We start from the raw sequence: 16,347 nt of genomic DNA on the forward strand, positions 1-16,347 counted from the left end.
GCGGCCGGGCAGAGGTGCTCCTCACTTCCCAGACGGTGGGTGGTCGGGCAGAGGCGCTTCTCACTTCCCAGACGGTGGGTGGCCGGGCAGAGGCGCTCCTCACCTCCCAGACGGGGCGGCCGGGCAGAGGCGCTCCTCACCTCCCAGACGGTGGGTGGCCGGGCAGAGGCGCTCCTCACCTCCCAGACGGTGGGTGGCCGGGCAGAGGCGCTCCTCACCTCCCAGACGGTGGGTGGCCGGGCAGAGGCGCTCCTCACCACCCAGACGATGGGTGGCCGGGCAGAGGCGCTCCTCACCTCCCAGACGGTGGGTGGCCGGGCAGAGGCGCTCACCTCCCAGACGATGGGTGGCCGGGCAGAGGCGCTCCTCACCTCCCAGACGATGGGTGGCCGGGCAGAGGCGCTCCTCACTTCCTCCCGGACGGGGCGGCCGGGCAGAGGCGCTCCTCACTTCCTCCCGGACGGGGCGGCCGGGCAGAGGCGCTCCTCACTTCCTCCCGGACGGGGCGGCCGGGCAGAGGCGCTCCTCACTTCCTCCCGGACGGGGCGGCCGGGCAGAGGCGCTCCTCACTTCCTCCCGGACGGGGCGGCCGGGCAGAGGCGCTCCTCACTTCCCAGACAGGGCGGCCGGGCAGAGGCGCTCCTCATTTCCCAGACGATGGGTGGCCGGGCAGAGGCGCTCCTCACTTCCCAGACGGGGCGGCCGGGCAGAGGCGCTCCTCACTTCCCAGACGGGGCGGCCGGGCAGAGGCGCTCCTCACTTCCCAGACGATGGGTGGCCGGGCAGAGGCGCTCCTCACTTCCCAGACGGTGGGTGGCCGGGCAGAGGCGCTCCTCACTTCCCAGACGGGGCGGCCGGGCAGAGGCGCTCCTCACTTCCCAGACGATGGGTGGCCGGGCAGAGGCGCTCCCCACCTCCCAGACGGGGCAGCGGCCGGGCAGAGGCGCTCCCCAGCTCCCAGACGGGGTGGCGGCCGGGCAGGGGCCGCAATCCCAGCACCCTGGTAGGCCAAGGCAGGCGGCTGGGAGGCGGAGGCTGCCGCGAGGCCAGACCACGCCACCGCACTCCAGCCCGGGCAACACCGAGCACCGGGTGAGCGAGACTCCGTCTGCAGTCCCAGCACCTCGGGAGGCTGAGGCGGGCAGAGCACTCGGCGTCAGGAGCTGGCGACCAGCGTGGCCAACATGGCAAACGCGTGCCTGCAGCCAAAGGAGAAAAAGCAGGCAGCGGTGGCGCGCGCCGGCAGTCCCAGGCAGTCCGCGGCGCGGGCAGCAGGGAGCCGAGTAGATTGCAGTCTGGGCCACAGAGAAGAAAAGAAAAGAAAGAAAGAAAAGAAAGAAAAGAAGGGAGGGAGGAAGGGAGGAAGGAAGGAAGGAAGGAAGGAAGGAAGGAAGGAAGGAAGGAAGGAAGGAAGGAAGGAAGGAAGATATTTTCAAACAAAAATTGAGTGAATTTGTTGCTAGCAGGCCTGCCTTGCAAGAAATATTAAAAGAAGTTCTTCATAGAAAAGCAAGATGATATAGGTTGGAAATTTAGCTCTACAGAAAGAAAGAGAATCAGAGAAGGAATAGTGGAGGTAAAATAAAAACCTTTATTTTTATTATTCTTAATTGATCTACTAGATAACAGTCGGTTCAAAAGAATAATGCTAACACTGGTTTTGACTATGTATGCTTAGTATACCTATGCTTATGAATCACTGAAATGAATGACAGCCGTGAGACGAGGGATATGAGGGAAAAATTGGGATTATTTTGTTATTATAAGGTATTTGCACTAGCCGTGAAGCAATATGTTATTTGAAAGTGGACTTGCAATAGTTGTAAATGTATATTGCAAACTCTTAGGCAACCACTAAAAAAAGAAGTATAAATAATATGCTGGAAAAGGAGAGAAAATGAAATATACAGAATGCTCAATTAAAAACCAAAAAAGGCAGAAAAAATGTGGAAGACAAAAACAGGAAAAAAAAAAACAGTGGCAACAAATAGAAAACAGTAGCAAATATGGTAGATATTATGTATATCTGTAATCAATTTGAATGTCAATGGCCTAAATGAACCAATCAAAAGATAGAGCTTGTCAGAGTGGGTCGAAAACCCAGATCCAACTATATAGTGTCTATAAGAAACCTGCTTTAAATATGAAGACATATATAGATGAAAAGCAAAGGGATGAAGAAAGATATACTATGCTAACACTAATAAAAAGAAAGCTGAAATAGCTATATTATTTTCAGACAAAACAGACATTAGAGCAAGGAAAGCTACCAGGAGTAAAGAGACATTACATAATAATAAAAGGCCAATTCTCCAAGAAGACAGAACAATCCTTAATGTGTATGCTCCTAACACAGCATCAAAGTACATGAGGCAAAATAAAAATTAATAGAATACAAGAAGAAATAGATGAATTCATGTTTACAGTTACAGACTTCAACATTCCTCTATTAGAAATGGACAGATCTGCCAAGCAGAAAATCAGGAGGTATACAGTTGAACTCAATAGCACCATCAATCAACTGAGATAAATGTGACATCTATAGACTATCCAACAACAGCAAAATACACATTCTCAAGTTCACAGGGAACATCTCATCAAGATAGATCACAATGAAGGCTATAAAACTCACATGAGTAAATGTAAAAAAAGAAAAACACAATGTATGCTTTCAGATCTCAGTAGAATTAAACTAAAAATCAATAACCCAAAGATAGCTGGAAAATCCCAAAATACTTAGATATTAAATAATGTACTTCTAACACATGCGTCAAAGAAGAAATCACAAGAAAAAAATTAAAATATTTTAAAATAAATGAAAATATAACTTATCAAAATTTATGGAAGGCAGTGAAAGCAATGCTCAGAGGGGAATCTATAGTATTGAATACATATAATAGGAAAGAATAAACATCTAAAATTTAAAGATCTGAACTTATACTTTAAAAAACTAGAGAAAGAGGAGCAAATGAAATGAAAAGCAAGCAGAAGAAAAGAAATAATATAGAATATTTATTATATAGAGTATATAATACACTCTACATAATATATTATATATTCTACTCTATATTATAAACAGAGTAGAAACCAATGAAATCGAGAACAGGAAACCCACAGAGAAAAATCAATGATGTTAAAGGCTAGTTCTTTGGAAAAAATCAATTAAATTGATAAACTTCTAGCCAGGTTATTCAAGAAAAAAAGAGGCAACAAGCTACTCATGCTAGAAACGAAATGAGAGGATTTAACTACAGATCCCATGGACATTAAAAGGAAAATAAAGAAATACTATGAACAACTCTATGCCCACAAATTCAATAACCTAGATAAAATAGATTAATTCTCTAAAAGGTACAATCTATCAAAACTCACACAAAAAGAAATAGACAATCTGCATAAACCTATACCTATTAAGTAATTGAATCAATAACTAATAAACTTCCAAAACAGAAAGCACCAGGTCCAGATGGATTTCCTTGGTGAATTCTACCAAACATCAAAGGAAGAAACTATATTAATTATCTACAATCTCTTTCAGAAGACAGAAGCAGAGGGAATACTTCTTAACTCATTCTATGAGGCCAGCATTACCTTAATACTAAAACCAGACAAAAACACTGTAAGAAAACAAAACCACAGAGCGATATCTCTCGTGAATATTATAGACACAAAAATCCTCAGCAAAATAATAGCAAATAAAATACAACAATGTCTAAAAAGATTGCTACACTACAACTAAGTGGGATTTATCCAGGTATGCAAGGCTCAACACTTGAATATGAATTCATGTAATCCATCACATCAACAGACTAAGGAAGAAAAATCACTTGATAATATCAATAGATGCAGAAAAAGCATTTGACAAAATTGAACACCAATTCACAGTGAAGACTGTCAGCAAACCAGGAACAGAGGGCAATTTCCTCAACTTGTGAAAGACAATGAGAAAGCAAGCCATAGCCTGGGAGAAAATATTTGCAAAAGACATATCTGATACAAGACCGTTATCCCAAACATACAAAGAACTCAAAAGAAAATCAACAACTTGATCACAAAATGGGCAAAGATCTGAAAAGACACCTCAACAAAGAAGACATAGATGGCAAATAGGCATATGAAGAGATGCTCAACATCGTATGTCATTAAGAAACTGCAAATTAAAACAATGACTACACACCTACTACAATGGTGAAAATCATATCCAAATCACTAATACCACCAATTGCTGGCAAGGATATGGGGCAACAGGAATTCTCATTCACTGCTGGTAGGAACACAAAATGGTACAACCACTTTGGAAGACAGCTTGACAGTTTTACACAAAACTAAACACTCTCACCATATGTGCCAGCAATCATGCTCCTGGGTATTTAACCAAATGATTTGAAAATCTACGTGCAAACAAAAACCTGTGCATGTGTGTTTATAGCAGCTTCATTCATAATTGCCAAAACTTGGAAGTATCCCAGATGTCCTTCAGTAGGTGAATGAATAAACTGTGGTACATACAGATAATGAACTATTATTCAGCACTAAAAGGAAATGAGCTAACAAGCTCTGGAAACACATGAAAGAAACTTAAATGCATATTACTAAGTGAAATAAGCCAATCTGGCCTTCCTCTTCACTTTCTTCTTTACTGCCTCTTGTCTCCTCCCTTATCACTCCCTTTTCTTCTCTTTGCTCTCTCTTCCTTTCCCCCTTCTTCTTTCCCCTCTTGCCTTTCTCCTTTTTTTCTTCCCACTCTCCCCTTTTTCACTCCTCTCTCTCACTGTTTAGTATTTTCCCTGTTGTACCCCCTTTCTTAAATATCCTATTTTCTCTTCCCTTGCTCTCTCATGTCCCTGGCCCTACTACCATGGGCCCCCGCCCCCACCAAAAAGAAAGAAAGAAGCGAATCTGAAAAGGCTATACAATCAGCCCTTCTTACTTGTGGGTTCTGCATCTGTGAACTCAACCAACCATGGATTGAAAATATTTGGAAAAAAAATCTAATAAAAATTAACAATACAACAACAACAAAATGAATGAAAAACCAATATAGTATAACAACCATTTACACAGCATTTACACTGCCTTAGGTACTGTAAGTAATCTAGAGATTTAAAGTATATGAAGGGAGTATGTAGGTTAAATGCAAATTTAACAAACATTTTATATCAGGGCCTTGAGCATCCTTGAATTTTGGTAGAGTTTGCCTGGCACTATTCTGTATAATTCTTAACGTCATAGACAGGTTCTTGAAAACTGCAACTTTAAATGAAACAACTATAGGGAAACCAATTTTACTATAGGCTAATTGATATAAGCAAGAGTTAGGTTCTTACGGCATATTTCTGGTCATAAAAACATCACCAAACGTCTAAATAAAGACCCAAGACACTTTTAATGTTAAATATTAAAATAAATGTAAGCTACGTATACATTTAAGATAAATAAAAACAAGATAATTATTTACATTGTGTACATTAATGATGAATACATGTAGTTCTACATTTGTCACAATCTGTAGAATATACAACACCAAGAGTAAACCCTAATGTAAACTATGGACTTTGGGTGACAATGATGTGTCAGTGTGTTCACCAATTTTAACAAATATACCAGTCTGGTGTGGGATATTGATAGTAAGGGGTGTGGGGTGCAGAGAGCATATGGGAACTCTGTCTACATTCTGCTTAATTTTGCTTTGAACCTAAAACTGCTTTAAATAATACAATTTAATTTTTTTTACAAGAGTTAAGAGCTATACAACCATATATACTTGAATTCTTGATTTTCAGGCCTACCTCTCTCTTAACCCAATAATGTCAGTTAAGCATTCAAGATCCTAAAGTAAAATCCTGAAAGTCTAAAAAGAGTATATGGGACTAAAAGCCCTGCTAGGCAACTGTAGGTGATCACTTATACCCCTGCTGGAAAAGCTTAAACACTGGTTTTCCAGAGACTTCTTGGTCATCTGATAAATTTAAAAGATTCTTAACATAAACTTTGCTCCCTCTGGAAACCTCACAGCTAAAGGTAAAAGTGAAGATACCAGCCTGGACAACATAGGGAGACCTAATCCCTAAAAAGTGTTAAAAAATTAGCCAGGCATGATGGTGCATGTGGGTAGTCCCAGCTACTCTGGAGGCTAAGGTGGGAGGATTGTTTGAGCCCAGGAGTTTGAGATTACAGTGAGCTATGATGACACCACTGTACTCCAGCCTGGGCAACAGAGCAAGTGAGAATTCATCTAAAAAAAAAAAAAAAAGTAATAGTTGGATAGCTGTGTTTCTTACCTCTCTTTGGACACTGTACATCATATGCTATTTTATTAATGACAAGTTTAAAATCATTCATTAGCAAAATATCCATCAAAGTAGAAGCTGAAATCGTGTTGCCATCTGAAAGAAAAACATCATGCATGAGTACGTCTTTGTTTTAGAACAGTAAGAACCATCTTCCAACACATAGAAAATTACTAACCCAGGTCTTTACAATATAATAGCCAGGTCTTTACAATATAATAGCGGACAATTTACTTTTGTGGGGGGTGTCCACAAACCCAAACACTATTCCCATTGAGGGGAATCCTCCTTTATTGCTCTACCTCCCATTTCCTTGGATGAAATGGAACGGGCAGGCACTCCCTCTCCCACCCTGTCAGCTGTGCTGGAATCCAGGTAATGCCCTTGGTGAAACTGCATCTGTGGAGGGTCATGCAAAGGTTCAGGGGAGGTGGAAACCCTTCACAGCAAGGCCAGAGCAGTGGCCGGTGCAGTGTTGGGGGTGGGGTGGAGTGTAGGCAGCAGAGCCCATCAGGTGGTTCCTGGGTTAACCTGGTCTCTGCTCCTGTCTTCTCTTAGTTCCTGCCCTCTTCTGAGCTTGTCTTCTGCCACTTCCAGCATGAGAGCCTGTTGACACACTTCTCTGCTTAGCCAGAGTCCATTCTGCTGCTTACAGCCAAGCTTCTGACTGGCACATGTAGGCATAAGGGTATAACTATTTAAAAACCCTGCCTTTCTCTTATTTTTAATTATTAGAGGTAACTCATTTGTGGTGGTTAAAAATTTAGTAGCTAAATAGCACCACAAGCTATCACCACATGGGCTCATCTCCCTTTCAAGCTTGAAAAAAAATGAAGAGGCAAACTGTCAAGGAGGTGAGGACAATAATGAACGTAATGCCTAAGAAATAAATTTGCACTGTATGGTTTATTTTGTGGAAGTGGAGAGAGGCAGGAGAGATTCTAATAGTAATTTCAAACATCCTAGGAGTATTTCAGGAAAAAAAAAAGTCTTGAAAAATTTTAACCACAATGTGCTTTGCACACCTTCTCATAGAGCCTATAGGTTTTGTCATGTTTTTGAACCAAACTTTAATGTAATCCAGGTGTTAAGAAAGCAAACTCACTAAACAATAAACAAAAAATTGGTGCTGGGTAGAGGTTTCTTTTTCTATCATTTTCCCTTCAGAACAGTTCACATATAATTACATGAAATTAAGTCCAGGAAAATGCTGGATGTGTATTTTCAAATCCCAGCCTGACATTCATTTGGTTACATTCAACCAGAGCTATTTTAGCTACATTAATATGTGTGATGACAGGACTAACACTAGTAACATCCCGAAGAAACTGGCTGCTGCCTCTTGTCTGCCTCCCTATAGTTCTTTTATTCTAGAAGACTGCAAATCAAGTCTGCACCTGTGTCTGTTCCTAGAATTTGGCTGTTTGGGTTGCTGTTCATCAGTTGCAGTGAGATGATTTTCCAAAAAAATTGCCAAATAATTCAACCCACACAATGGGCAAAACCGTGACAAGCTTAGAACACTCTTTTCAAGCCCAAATTAAATGCAGGCAAATTCCACCCACAGTCTTTTAAAAAGAAGAAAAAAAAATCAACAACACACCAATCGCTTTATCTTTCCAAGTGTCATTTAAAAATTTACATGCAAATGACTTCAAACCAGCTCCTTAAAATCTTACTATAAAAAGACATCCACTGAATATGATTTCTCAGTTGAAATACTACATTATCCTTTATACAAAGGTATGAATAGCAAAAGACTGATGTGAAACATTTTTAAGCACTAGTGATACAGTGTTAAATTTTTCACGTATTCTTGGGTATCAATTTAAACCCCCGATAGGGTGTTTGCACTCTGTCCAAAGAGTCCCTTTTCTCTAAGACTTCTATTCTCTTTGTGCTGTTTCAAAGCTACTAACCTTATTTTTAGAAATAAGCAGGGTAAACATCTATTGTTTTAACCTCTCTTATTTCATTCACTTCAATACTAATTGAGTACACACCACCAGGCAAGCGCTGCTCAGTGCGCAAGCCCTTCTGACTTCCAGGTTTGGGTCTGCTTGCCCCTAGAAGCTTCGAAAGAGGGCCATGCCCCTGCAGAAAACACCCATGGACATTCCAGTGTTCCTGTGCCTGGGGGAAATGTCTGTCTAGTTCAAGGATGAAATATTAGGAAGCCCATTGTGCCACAGGGCTAAAACCTTATTCTCTGATCAAGGTTTTAGCAGGAAGAAATGTCCCTTCCAGCTAAATCTATAGTCCTAACAACAGCCTACAATAAGCCTTTCCTGATCTGCCCTTCCCCATCTCTCAGAACTCCTCCTTTCTCCCAGCTCCCTCCTTTGCGGCCACTGTCTAGTAGGCTTCCACCTCAATGCAGTCTCACCCTGTCACCCAGGCTGGAGTGCAGTGGTGCCGTCTCGGACCACTGCAACCTCCGCCTCCCATGTTCAAGCAATTCTCCTGCTTCAGCCTCCTGAGTAGCTGGGATCACAGGTACGCAACACTATACCTGGCTAATTTTTGTATTGTTAGTAGAGAAGGGGTTTTGCTATGTTGGCCAGGCTGGTTTCAAACCCCTGACCTCAGGCGATCCACCCACCTCGGCCTCCCAAAGTGCTGGCATTACAGGCGTGAGCCACCGCATGCAGCCCAGAGCTCTCTTCCCTCTACATGACTTCCTCCCTTATTTCCCCCAGGTCTTTGTGCAAATGTAATCTTATCAAGCCCACCCCTGCCCAACACATCTTCCACATTCTGCTTTATTTTTCTTCATAACACTTATTATTTAACATAATACATAATTTATCTTGTTTTTTTCTCCTCCTAAATATAAGCTCCATAAAGGCAGGAGTTTTTATCCCTTTTATTCTCTGCACTACCTCTAGCATATAGAACAGTGCCTGACATACATTAGGTGCTCAGTAAGTATTTGTTGAATGAATCAATTAATCTCCATTTTCCAACTTCTCTATCTATCCTTTAATTAATTTGGAACTTGGATAGGGAAAAAGTAGGTTTATTTCCCTTTCAAAACTGCAACAGTAATCATGAACTTAAATAACTTTATTCTAAATATTTAATATCATAATAAAATAATGCAAATTTATTAATATATGTATATTTGCAGCTGCTATATAATGGGATAGGGTAAATAATTCTTTATTCTATTTAGAAGCAGTTGGTCTAAGACCATTTCAGACTATGAGAACATAAAAGCTGTATTCTAAATTTTAAATGTATAAATGATGACATACTTCTGGTTTTTTAAAAAATGTATATTCTTCCTAAGAACTAATTCTGCCAAAAAACATACTAGACTGTAATTGCTTTATAACAGTGATGAATAAATTTTTTGTGTACTTTAATTATTCACTGGCTTATTTTAATAATTAAAACTGCATTTTGTTTTCTAATTATTCAAATTTTGCTGAGAATTGCATGCTAATGCCTGTGCCACTAAGATTTTCTCATGAAAAACCTTTAAGGTTAAGTTTATAAAATAAGTAACTGAAATTTACATTAAATTTATTCCATTAATTTTTCATTCAATGAAGTTAAAAGTTTTTTTTTTTTTTTTAATTTTTTTTTCCTGGGATGGAGTTTCACTCTTGTTGCCCAGGCTGGAGTGCAATGGCGTGATCTCGGCTCACTGCAACCTCTGCCTCCTGGCTTCAAGCAATTCTCCTGCCTCAGCCTCCCAAGTAGCTGGGATTACAGGTATGTACCACCACGGGTGGCTAATTTTGTATTTTTAGTAGAGACAGGGTTTCTCCATGTTTGTCGGGCTGGTCTCAAACTCCTGACCTCAGGTGATCCGCCTGACTCGGCCTCCCAAAAGTGCTGGGATTACAGGCGTGAGTCACCACGCCAGGCCAAAACAGTTTTTTAAATAGTGTTGATGCATAAAAATGAAAGAATAAAGACCAACCACTTATTATCTAATGAATTAAACAATGTACTTCCTTCTAGAAAAGTAAAGAACCAAAGAAAAGTTCAGGAGAGACAGAAACCCTGGGACAAAGTTGTAAAATTATATACATATATACCTGCTGTGAAGATGGCTGCAGTTTTGATACCCTTATCTTCATTTTGTAGGTCCTGAAGGAATGAACCAACTGTTGACAACATTGGTTTGACTACAAATTGACAACGTTCTTTTCTAGATGGCAAGGTAAGTGTTACCAAGGGAAGGCCATGTCTATAATTAACTGTTATTTCTGTTAAGGAAAAAAAGAAAAAACAATGGGTAAAATTTACTTTAAAAAAACATAAATACAAGAATTCTAGAAGGAATGCTCAAACATGAAATTCACAAACCTTTGAAGTCCTATAAAAATTTGTATTGCTCCAATAATGCCTTCATTATACTACAGTTTACATGTTCCCCACCATTCTATAACATTTTAGTGTAGCACGTACCATACTTTATTATCTGCTTAAAGTCTTCCCAGGTGGCCGGCATGGTGGCTCATGCCTGTAATCCCAGCACTTTGGGAGGCTCAGATTGGTGGACTGCCTGAGCGCAGAAGTTTGAGAGCTGTCTGGGCAACATGGCGAAACCCCATCTCTACAAAATATATAAAAATTAAGTCTGGCATGGTGGTGTGCGCCTGTAGTTGCAACTACTTAAGAGGCTGAGCTGGGACGACGGCTTCAGCCTGGGGAGCAGAAGTTGCAGTGAGCTGAGATCGTGCCACTGCACTCCAGCCTGAGTGACAGAGCTAGATCCTGATTAAATGAAAAAGAAAAAGAAAAAAAGTCTTCCCAGGTAAACACTTAAGTTCTAGTTTTCTTGAGGACAGAAACTATTTCTTGGTTTTTTTTTTTCTTTTTGAGACAGGGTCTCACTCAGTTGCCCAAACTGGAGTGGCACGATCATGGCTCACTGCAGCCTCTACCTCCTGGGCTCAAGCAATCTTCCCACCTCAGCCTCCTGGGTAGCTGGGACTACAGGCATATGCCATCATGCCTGGCTAATTTTTGTATTTTTTGTAGAGATGGGGTTTTGCTTTGTTGGCCAGGTTAGTGCCAAACTCCTGAGCTGAAGGGATCCGCCCGCCTTGGTTTCCCAAAGTGCTGGGATTACAGGCCACCACGCCCACCCAACTATTTATCATCTCTAACTCCTCTGATTGCTGAGGTGGGAATTTGACAAAAGACAGCAGCTATATCATGGGAGCACAAAAAGGTGGAAGTGAACCCAATCGGGGTGGGATGGGATGGGGATAGTGTAAGAAAAGTCTGTTCTGCTCAAAACTCGCAGCTCTTTATTTGGAAGAAAGGGAAACAATTAACATATGAATCAAATAATGATAAGAAAGCTTACCATCAGGTGGCACCACGGTACTATAATGGTGTGACTGATAGTATTTCACATTTCCACACAGCTTCACGCACAAAACCTACAAGAAGGAAAGATTAATTTGTTTTTTAAAAAAAAGAGTGGGAAAGATGAAATAAGTGTCTTTATGTTACCATAAGATTCTTTTTAATACTATATGAAAAGCATAATGAAAAACTCAACTTGTCATGCATCCCCAGGGTGAGCCCTTGGCAAGCTCACTGAACCTTCCTGGCTATATGCTTGCCTGCTACTATGTATGCTGTAGCAGTAGCACACCAGGACGGGATCCTCAAATTGGGGTATGAGGCCCCCTGAAAATCCTAGAGTTCTGTGAGAATTTTTACTTTCAGTATTTCCTTTCAGGTAATAATCTAAAACAAATGGATATAAGTATATCTAGTCTAGATACATGCTTCTCAATATGTGGTCCCCAGACCAGAAGCATCTTGGGGCTAATTAAAAATGCAGAATCGGGCCGGGCACGGTGGCTCACACATGTAATTCCAGGACTTTGGGAGGCCAAGGTGGGTGAATCACCTGAGGTCAGGAGTTTGAGACCAGTCTGACCAACATGGAGAAACCCCGTCTCCACTAAAAATACAAAATTAGCTGGGCATGGTGGCGCATGCCTGTAATCCCAGCTACTCGCGAGGCTGAGGCAGGAGAATCACTTGAACCCAGGTGGCGGAGGTTGCTGTGAGCCAAGATCCCATCACTGCACTCCAGTCTGGGCAACAAGAGCAAAACTCTGTCTAAAAAAAAAAAAAAAAAAAAAAAAATGCAGAATCACAGATTCAGACCAGATTTATTGAATTCCAGTCTACATTTTAACAAGATCCTCAGGTGATTCACATGCACATTAGAGTTTGAAAAACACTGCTCTAGATCTGTGCTGTCCGATATGGTAGACACTTGTTAAATGTGGTTATTTAAATTAGTTAAAATTATGTACAAGTGGGACATGATGGCTCACGCCTGTAATCCTAGCACTATGGGAGGCCGAAGCAGGAGGATTGCTTGAGCTCAGGAGTTCAAGACCAGCCTGGCCGACATAGTGAGACCCTGTCTCCTATAAACAGCAACCACAAAAAAATTATGTGCACAAACATTCGGAACCTCAGTCACCTTTGCCACATTTCAAGGGCTCAAATGCTCCCTATGCCTTATGGCTATCTCACTGAAAAGCAAAAGCGCAGGAATAGCATATTTCTATCATCACAGAAAGTTCTATTGGACAGCAGTGCTCAGTCTACAACATCTGAATGGCCACCTCACCACGGAACATGTTTTGGGGGCTTGCATTGGTGTTTGTGTTTACACAATTGCACTGGTGCTTAGTGAAGACCGAATAATATCATGGTGCACTGTGTGAACAAAGATATTGTGGGAGTAGAAAGAACAGGCATTGGGGAATTGGTTCACAGGCATTTGGAACTCAAAAGGACTTGTACCAGAGAAATTAGTACCAAAGTCACAACATAGTGGCTGTATCATACTGATCCAGATTTTTTAATGCATCACCTTATAGTAGTTTATTAACAATAAGTTTGCCAGTAATTGTGCAAAGAATAATTCTTTTATAAACTGCATTTTTAAATTTTTCAGCATTTGAGGGTACACTATTAAAATAATAAATCAGTGGTTAAAAGTGTGTTCACTGTTTCAAAAAATAAAGATGACACTGACCCAAATGAGGGTCCATTATGCTCAAAATTAAAAGAATCTCATCAGTAAGTACAACAAAACATTCAAATACATATTTTAATATTAAACACAACATAGGCAATAAATGTCAACACAACATCGTCTTTTACATTAAGACTGTTCATTTGAGCTTTCTATTTTTTATTTATTTATTTTTTTTGAGATGGAGTATTGCTCTGTTGCCCAGGCTGGAGTGCAGTGGTGCAGTCTCAACTCACTGCAACCTCCACCTCCTGGGTTCAAGTGATTCTCCTGCTTCAACCTCCCAAGTAGCTGGGATTATAGGCACCTGTCACCACGCCTGGCTAATTTTTTGTATTTTTAGTAGAGATGGGGTTTCACCATGTTGGCCAGGCTGGTCTTGAACTCCTGAACTCGTGATCAGCTTGCCTTGGCCTCCCAAAGCGCTGGGATTACAGGCGTGACCCACCAGTGATGCAACTCTCAATAAATAAATACAGGCAGAAGTTCTCCAAGTGTGGATAATGGATATTACAATACCGTCTACTACTTTTAGCAAAACTACATAAAAATGAGACACATCAGAATTCTCTATCAAAATTCTTCTATAAAAATGAGACAGATAATTTTCCATGCATAAAAGTCAAATACACGAAGGTAGGGAGTAGGCCAGGCGTGATGGCTCATGCCTATAATCCCAGCACTTTGGGAGGCTGAGGCAGATGGATTGCTTGAGACCAGAAGTTCGAGACTAGCCCGGGTAACATGGTGAAACCCTGTCTCTACAAAAATTACAGAAAAAGTCTGGCATGGCGACACACGCCTATAGTCCCAGCTACTTGGGAGGCTGAGGCAGGAGGATTGCTTGAGCCCAGGAGGAGGAGGCTGCAGTGAACCGAGATTGTGGCTACTGTATTCAGCCTGGGCCACAGAGGGAAACCCTGTCTCAAAAAAAAAAAAAAAGTAGAGAGTAAAAGTTAGAGCCCCTCCCTTTACTTCTCTATAACCCTGGAAGTCTCCCCAGAGGTAACCACTGCTAGTGGTTTGGCATGTATCCTTCCAGATTTTTTTCTACACATTACCTACCAAATTCTATGCTAGAGTCCGTATAATGCTAAAGACATATGAGTCAGGTTCCTAAATGCCATTGGTGATAATGCCTGCGAGAATCCAAGAATCCAGTTGGAGGCAATATAAAATGATTACAAAGTATCATTTAATACACTGATAAAGTTTCAGGCGTACTACTGAAGAAGTAACGGTAGCACCCACAAGATAGAGGCACCCACATGACAACCAGAAGATGCCGAAAGAAGGCAGAGTGGCCTGAGAAAAACAGCAGGGCTTTCTCAAGCTTTTGCATGCCTAATAATCACCTGGAAGCCTTAAAAACACAGATTCCTGGACCCCATACACAGAGATTTTTAATCTAAAAGGTCAGTTTGTGAGGATTTGCATTTTTAATAAGCTCCAGAGGTAAACTGAAGTTTCAAGTGTGAGAACCACACTTTGAGAAGCTGGGCTTTAGTCAACCTCCCCACAACCCCCACCACCACACACACACACCCCCACCCTGCTGCCCCAGGCTTCGTGGCAACATGCTAAATTTCTGCGTAGAATCATTCTGAATTCCAAATTTTAGTGCCTGGTCAAGCGTTACTGCCTTTAAATGGAATTTGGTATCAGGGCAAAAGATGATTGGGGCTTCTTTTTAACCATGAAGCATTTTTTGTTCCTGACCACAGAGCTCCTGAATCCCTCGGAATTTCCTGAGTGATTGGAGTTCCTGTGGTTTTAACAAGGTAACTCTTGGTGGGATGCTAGATGGCTTCAGGATAGGGCTGGTTGCTAGAAAGATCAAACCTTGACTAAAAGCCTAGAATGTTCAGTCCCATCTTCCTAGCCTCCAGGAAGGGGAGAGAGGCTGGAGACTGAGTTAATAAAATCCATTATGCCCACATGATGAAACCTCCATGAAAGTCACTAAACAATGAGGTTCGGCGAATTTTCAGGTTGGTGAATGCAACCATGTGTTGGGAGGGTGACATAATCCAACTTCATGAGACAGAAGCTTCTGGGCTTGGGACCTCCCAACAGTGAAAACTATGTTCACACAAACTGTACCTTGCTTTATGTATCTCTTAATCCAACAGTTTAGCTGTATCCTTTAGAATATCCCTATAATAAACCAGTGAGCATAAGTGTTTCCTTGAGTTTTGTGAGCAATTTTAGCAAATAGCTGAGGTTGAGGAGGGCGTCATGGGAACCCCTGATTTACAGCCTCCTGTGAGAAACATGAGAGGCCCAGGACCTATAATTGGTATCTTAAGTGGGGCGGTCTTGTGGGACTAAGCTACTAACTTGTGGGATCTGATGTTAACTCCAGGTAGATAGTGTCAGTATTGATTTAAATTGTAGGACACCCAGATGGTGTTTGGAAAGTTGGAGAATTGGTTGTTGGTATGAGGAAAATATCCACACATGTGCTGCCAAAGTGTTCTGTGGGTAGAAACAGATCATAGTAATCCATATGAGCATTGTGATTTTACCTATTTCTGAAAATTATCTTTTAATAGTCCAAAACAAGAAGTAACTGAGAGTTTGACATTCTACTGGTAGGAGACTAAAAGTGGCCCATGTGAAGATCAAGCTAAGCCTTCTAGTAGTTTGAGAACTTGATCTATGATTTTTTTTTTTTTTTCCTGAGACGGAATCTTGCTCTGTCGCCCAGGTTAGAGTGCAATGGTGTGATTTCTGCTCATGGCAAACTCCATCTCCCAGGCTGAAGCAATTCTCCTGCCTCAGCCTCTCGAGTAGCTGGGATTACAGGCGCCCACCACCACACCGAGCTAATTTTTGTATTTTTAGTAGAGATAGGGTTTCACCATATTGGCCAGGCTGGTTTTGAACTTCTGACCTCAAATGATCTGCCTGCCTTGGCCTCCCAAAGTGCTGGGATTACAGGCGTGAGCCACCACACCTGGCTGATATATGATCTTCAGTATCACTATAACATCCAGGACAGGGATCTTATGCTGGTAATTT

The 16,347-nt window shown here is 41.6% G+C and overlaps 1 protein-coding gene across 1 annotated transcript in view; it reads right to left on the minus strand.

Moving 5' to 3' along the window:
* MCUB (mitochondrial calcium uniporter dominant negative subunit beta) overlaps positions 1-16,347 on the minus strand; it is a 129,340-nt gene that overhangs the window by 17,785 nt on the left and 95,208 nt on the right. Inside the window, exons 2-4 of the mRNA XM_055274902.2 lie at positions 11,620-11,695; positions 10,340-10,510; positions 6,282-6,386 (exon numbers count right to left, since the gene is read on the minus strand). Of these exons, the coding sequence (XP_055130877.1) occupies positions 6,282-6,386; positions 10,340-10,510; positions 11,620-11,695 (352 nt within the window). The remainder of the gene's footprint in view (positions 1-6,281; positions 6,387-10,339; positions 10,511-11,619; positions 11,696-16,347) is intronic.

Source organism: Symphalangus syndactylus, chromosome 4 (genome assembly GCF_028878055.3).
Source record: "Symphalangus syndactylus isolate Jambi chromosome 4, NHGRI_mSymSyn1-v2.1_pri, whole genome shotgun sequence".
NCBI classification, from domain to species: domain Eukaryota; kingdom Metazoa; phylum Chordata; class Mammalia; order Primates; family Hylobatidae; genus Symphalangus; species Symphalangus syndactylus.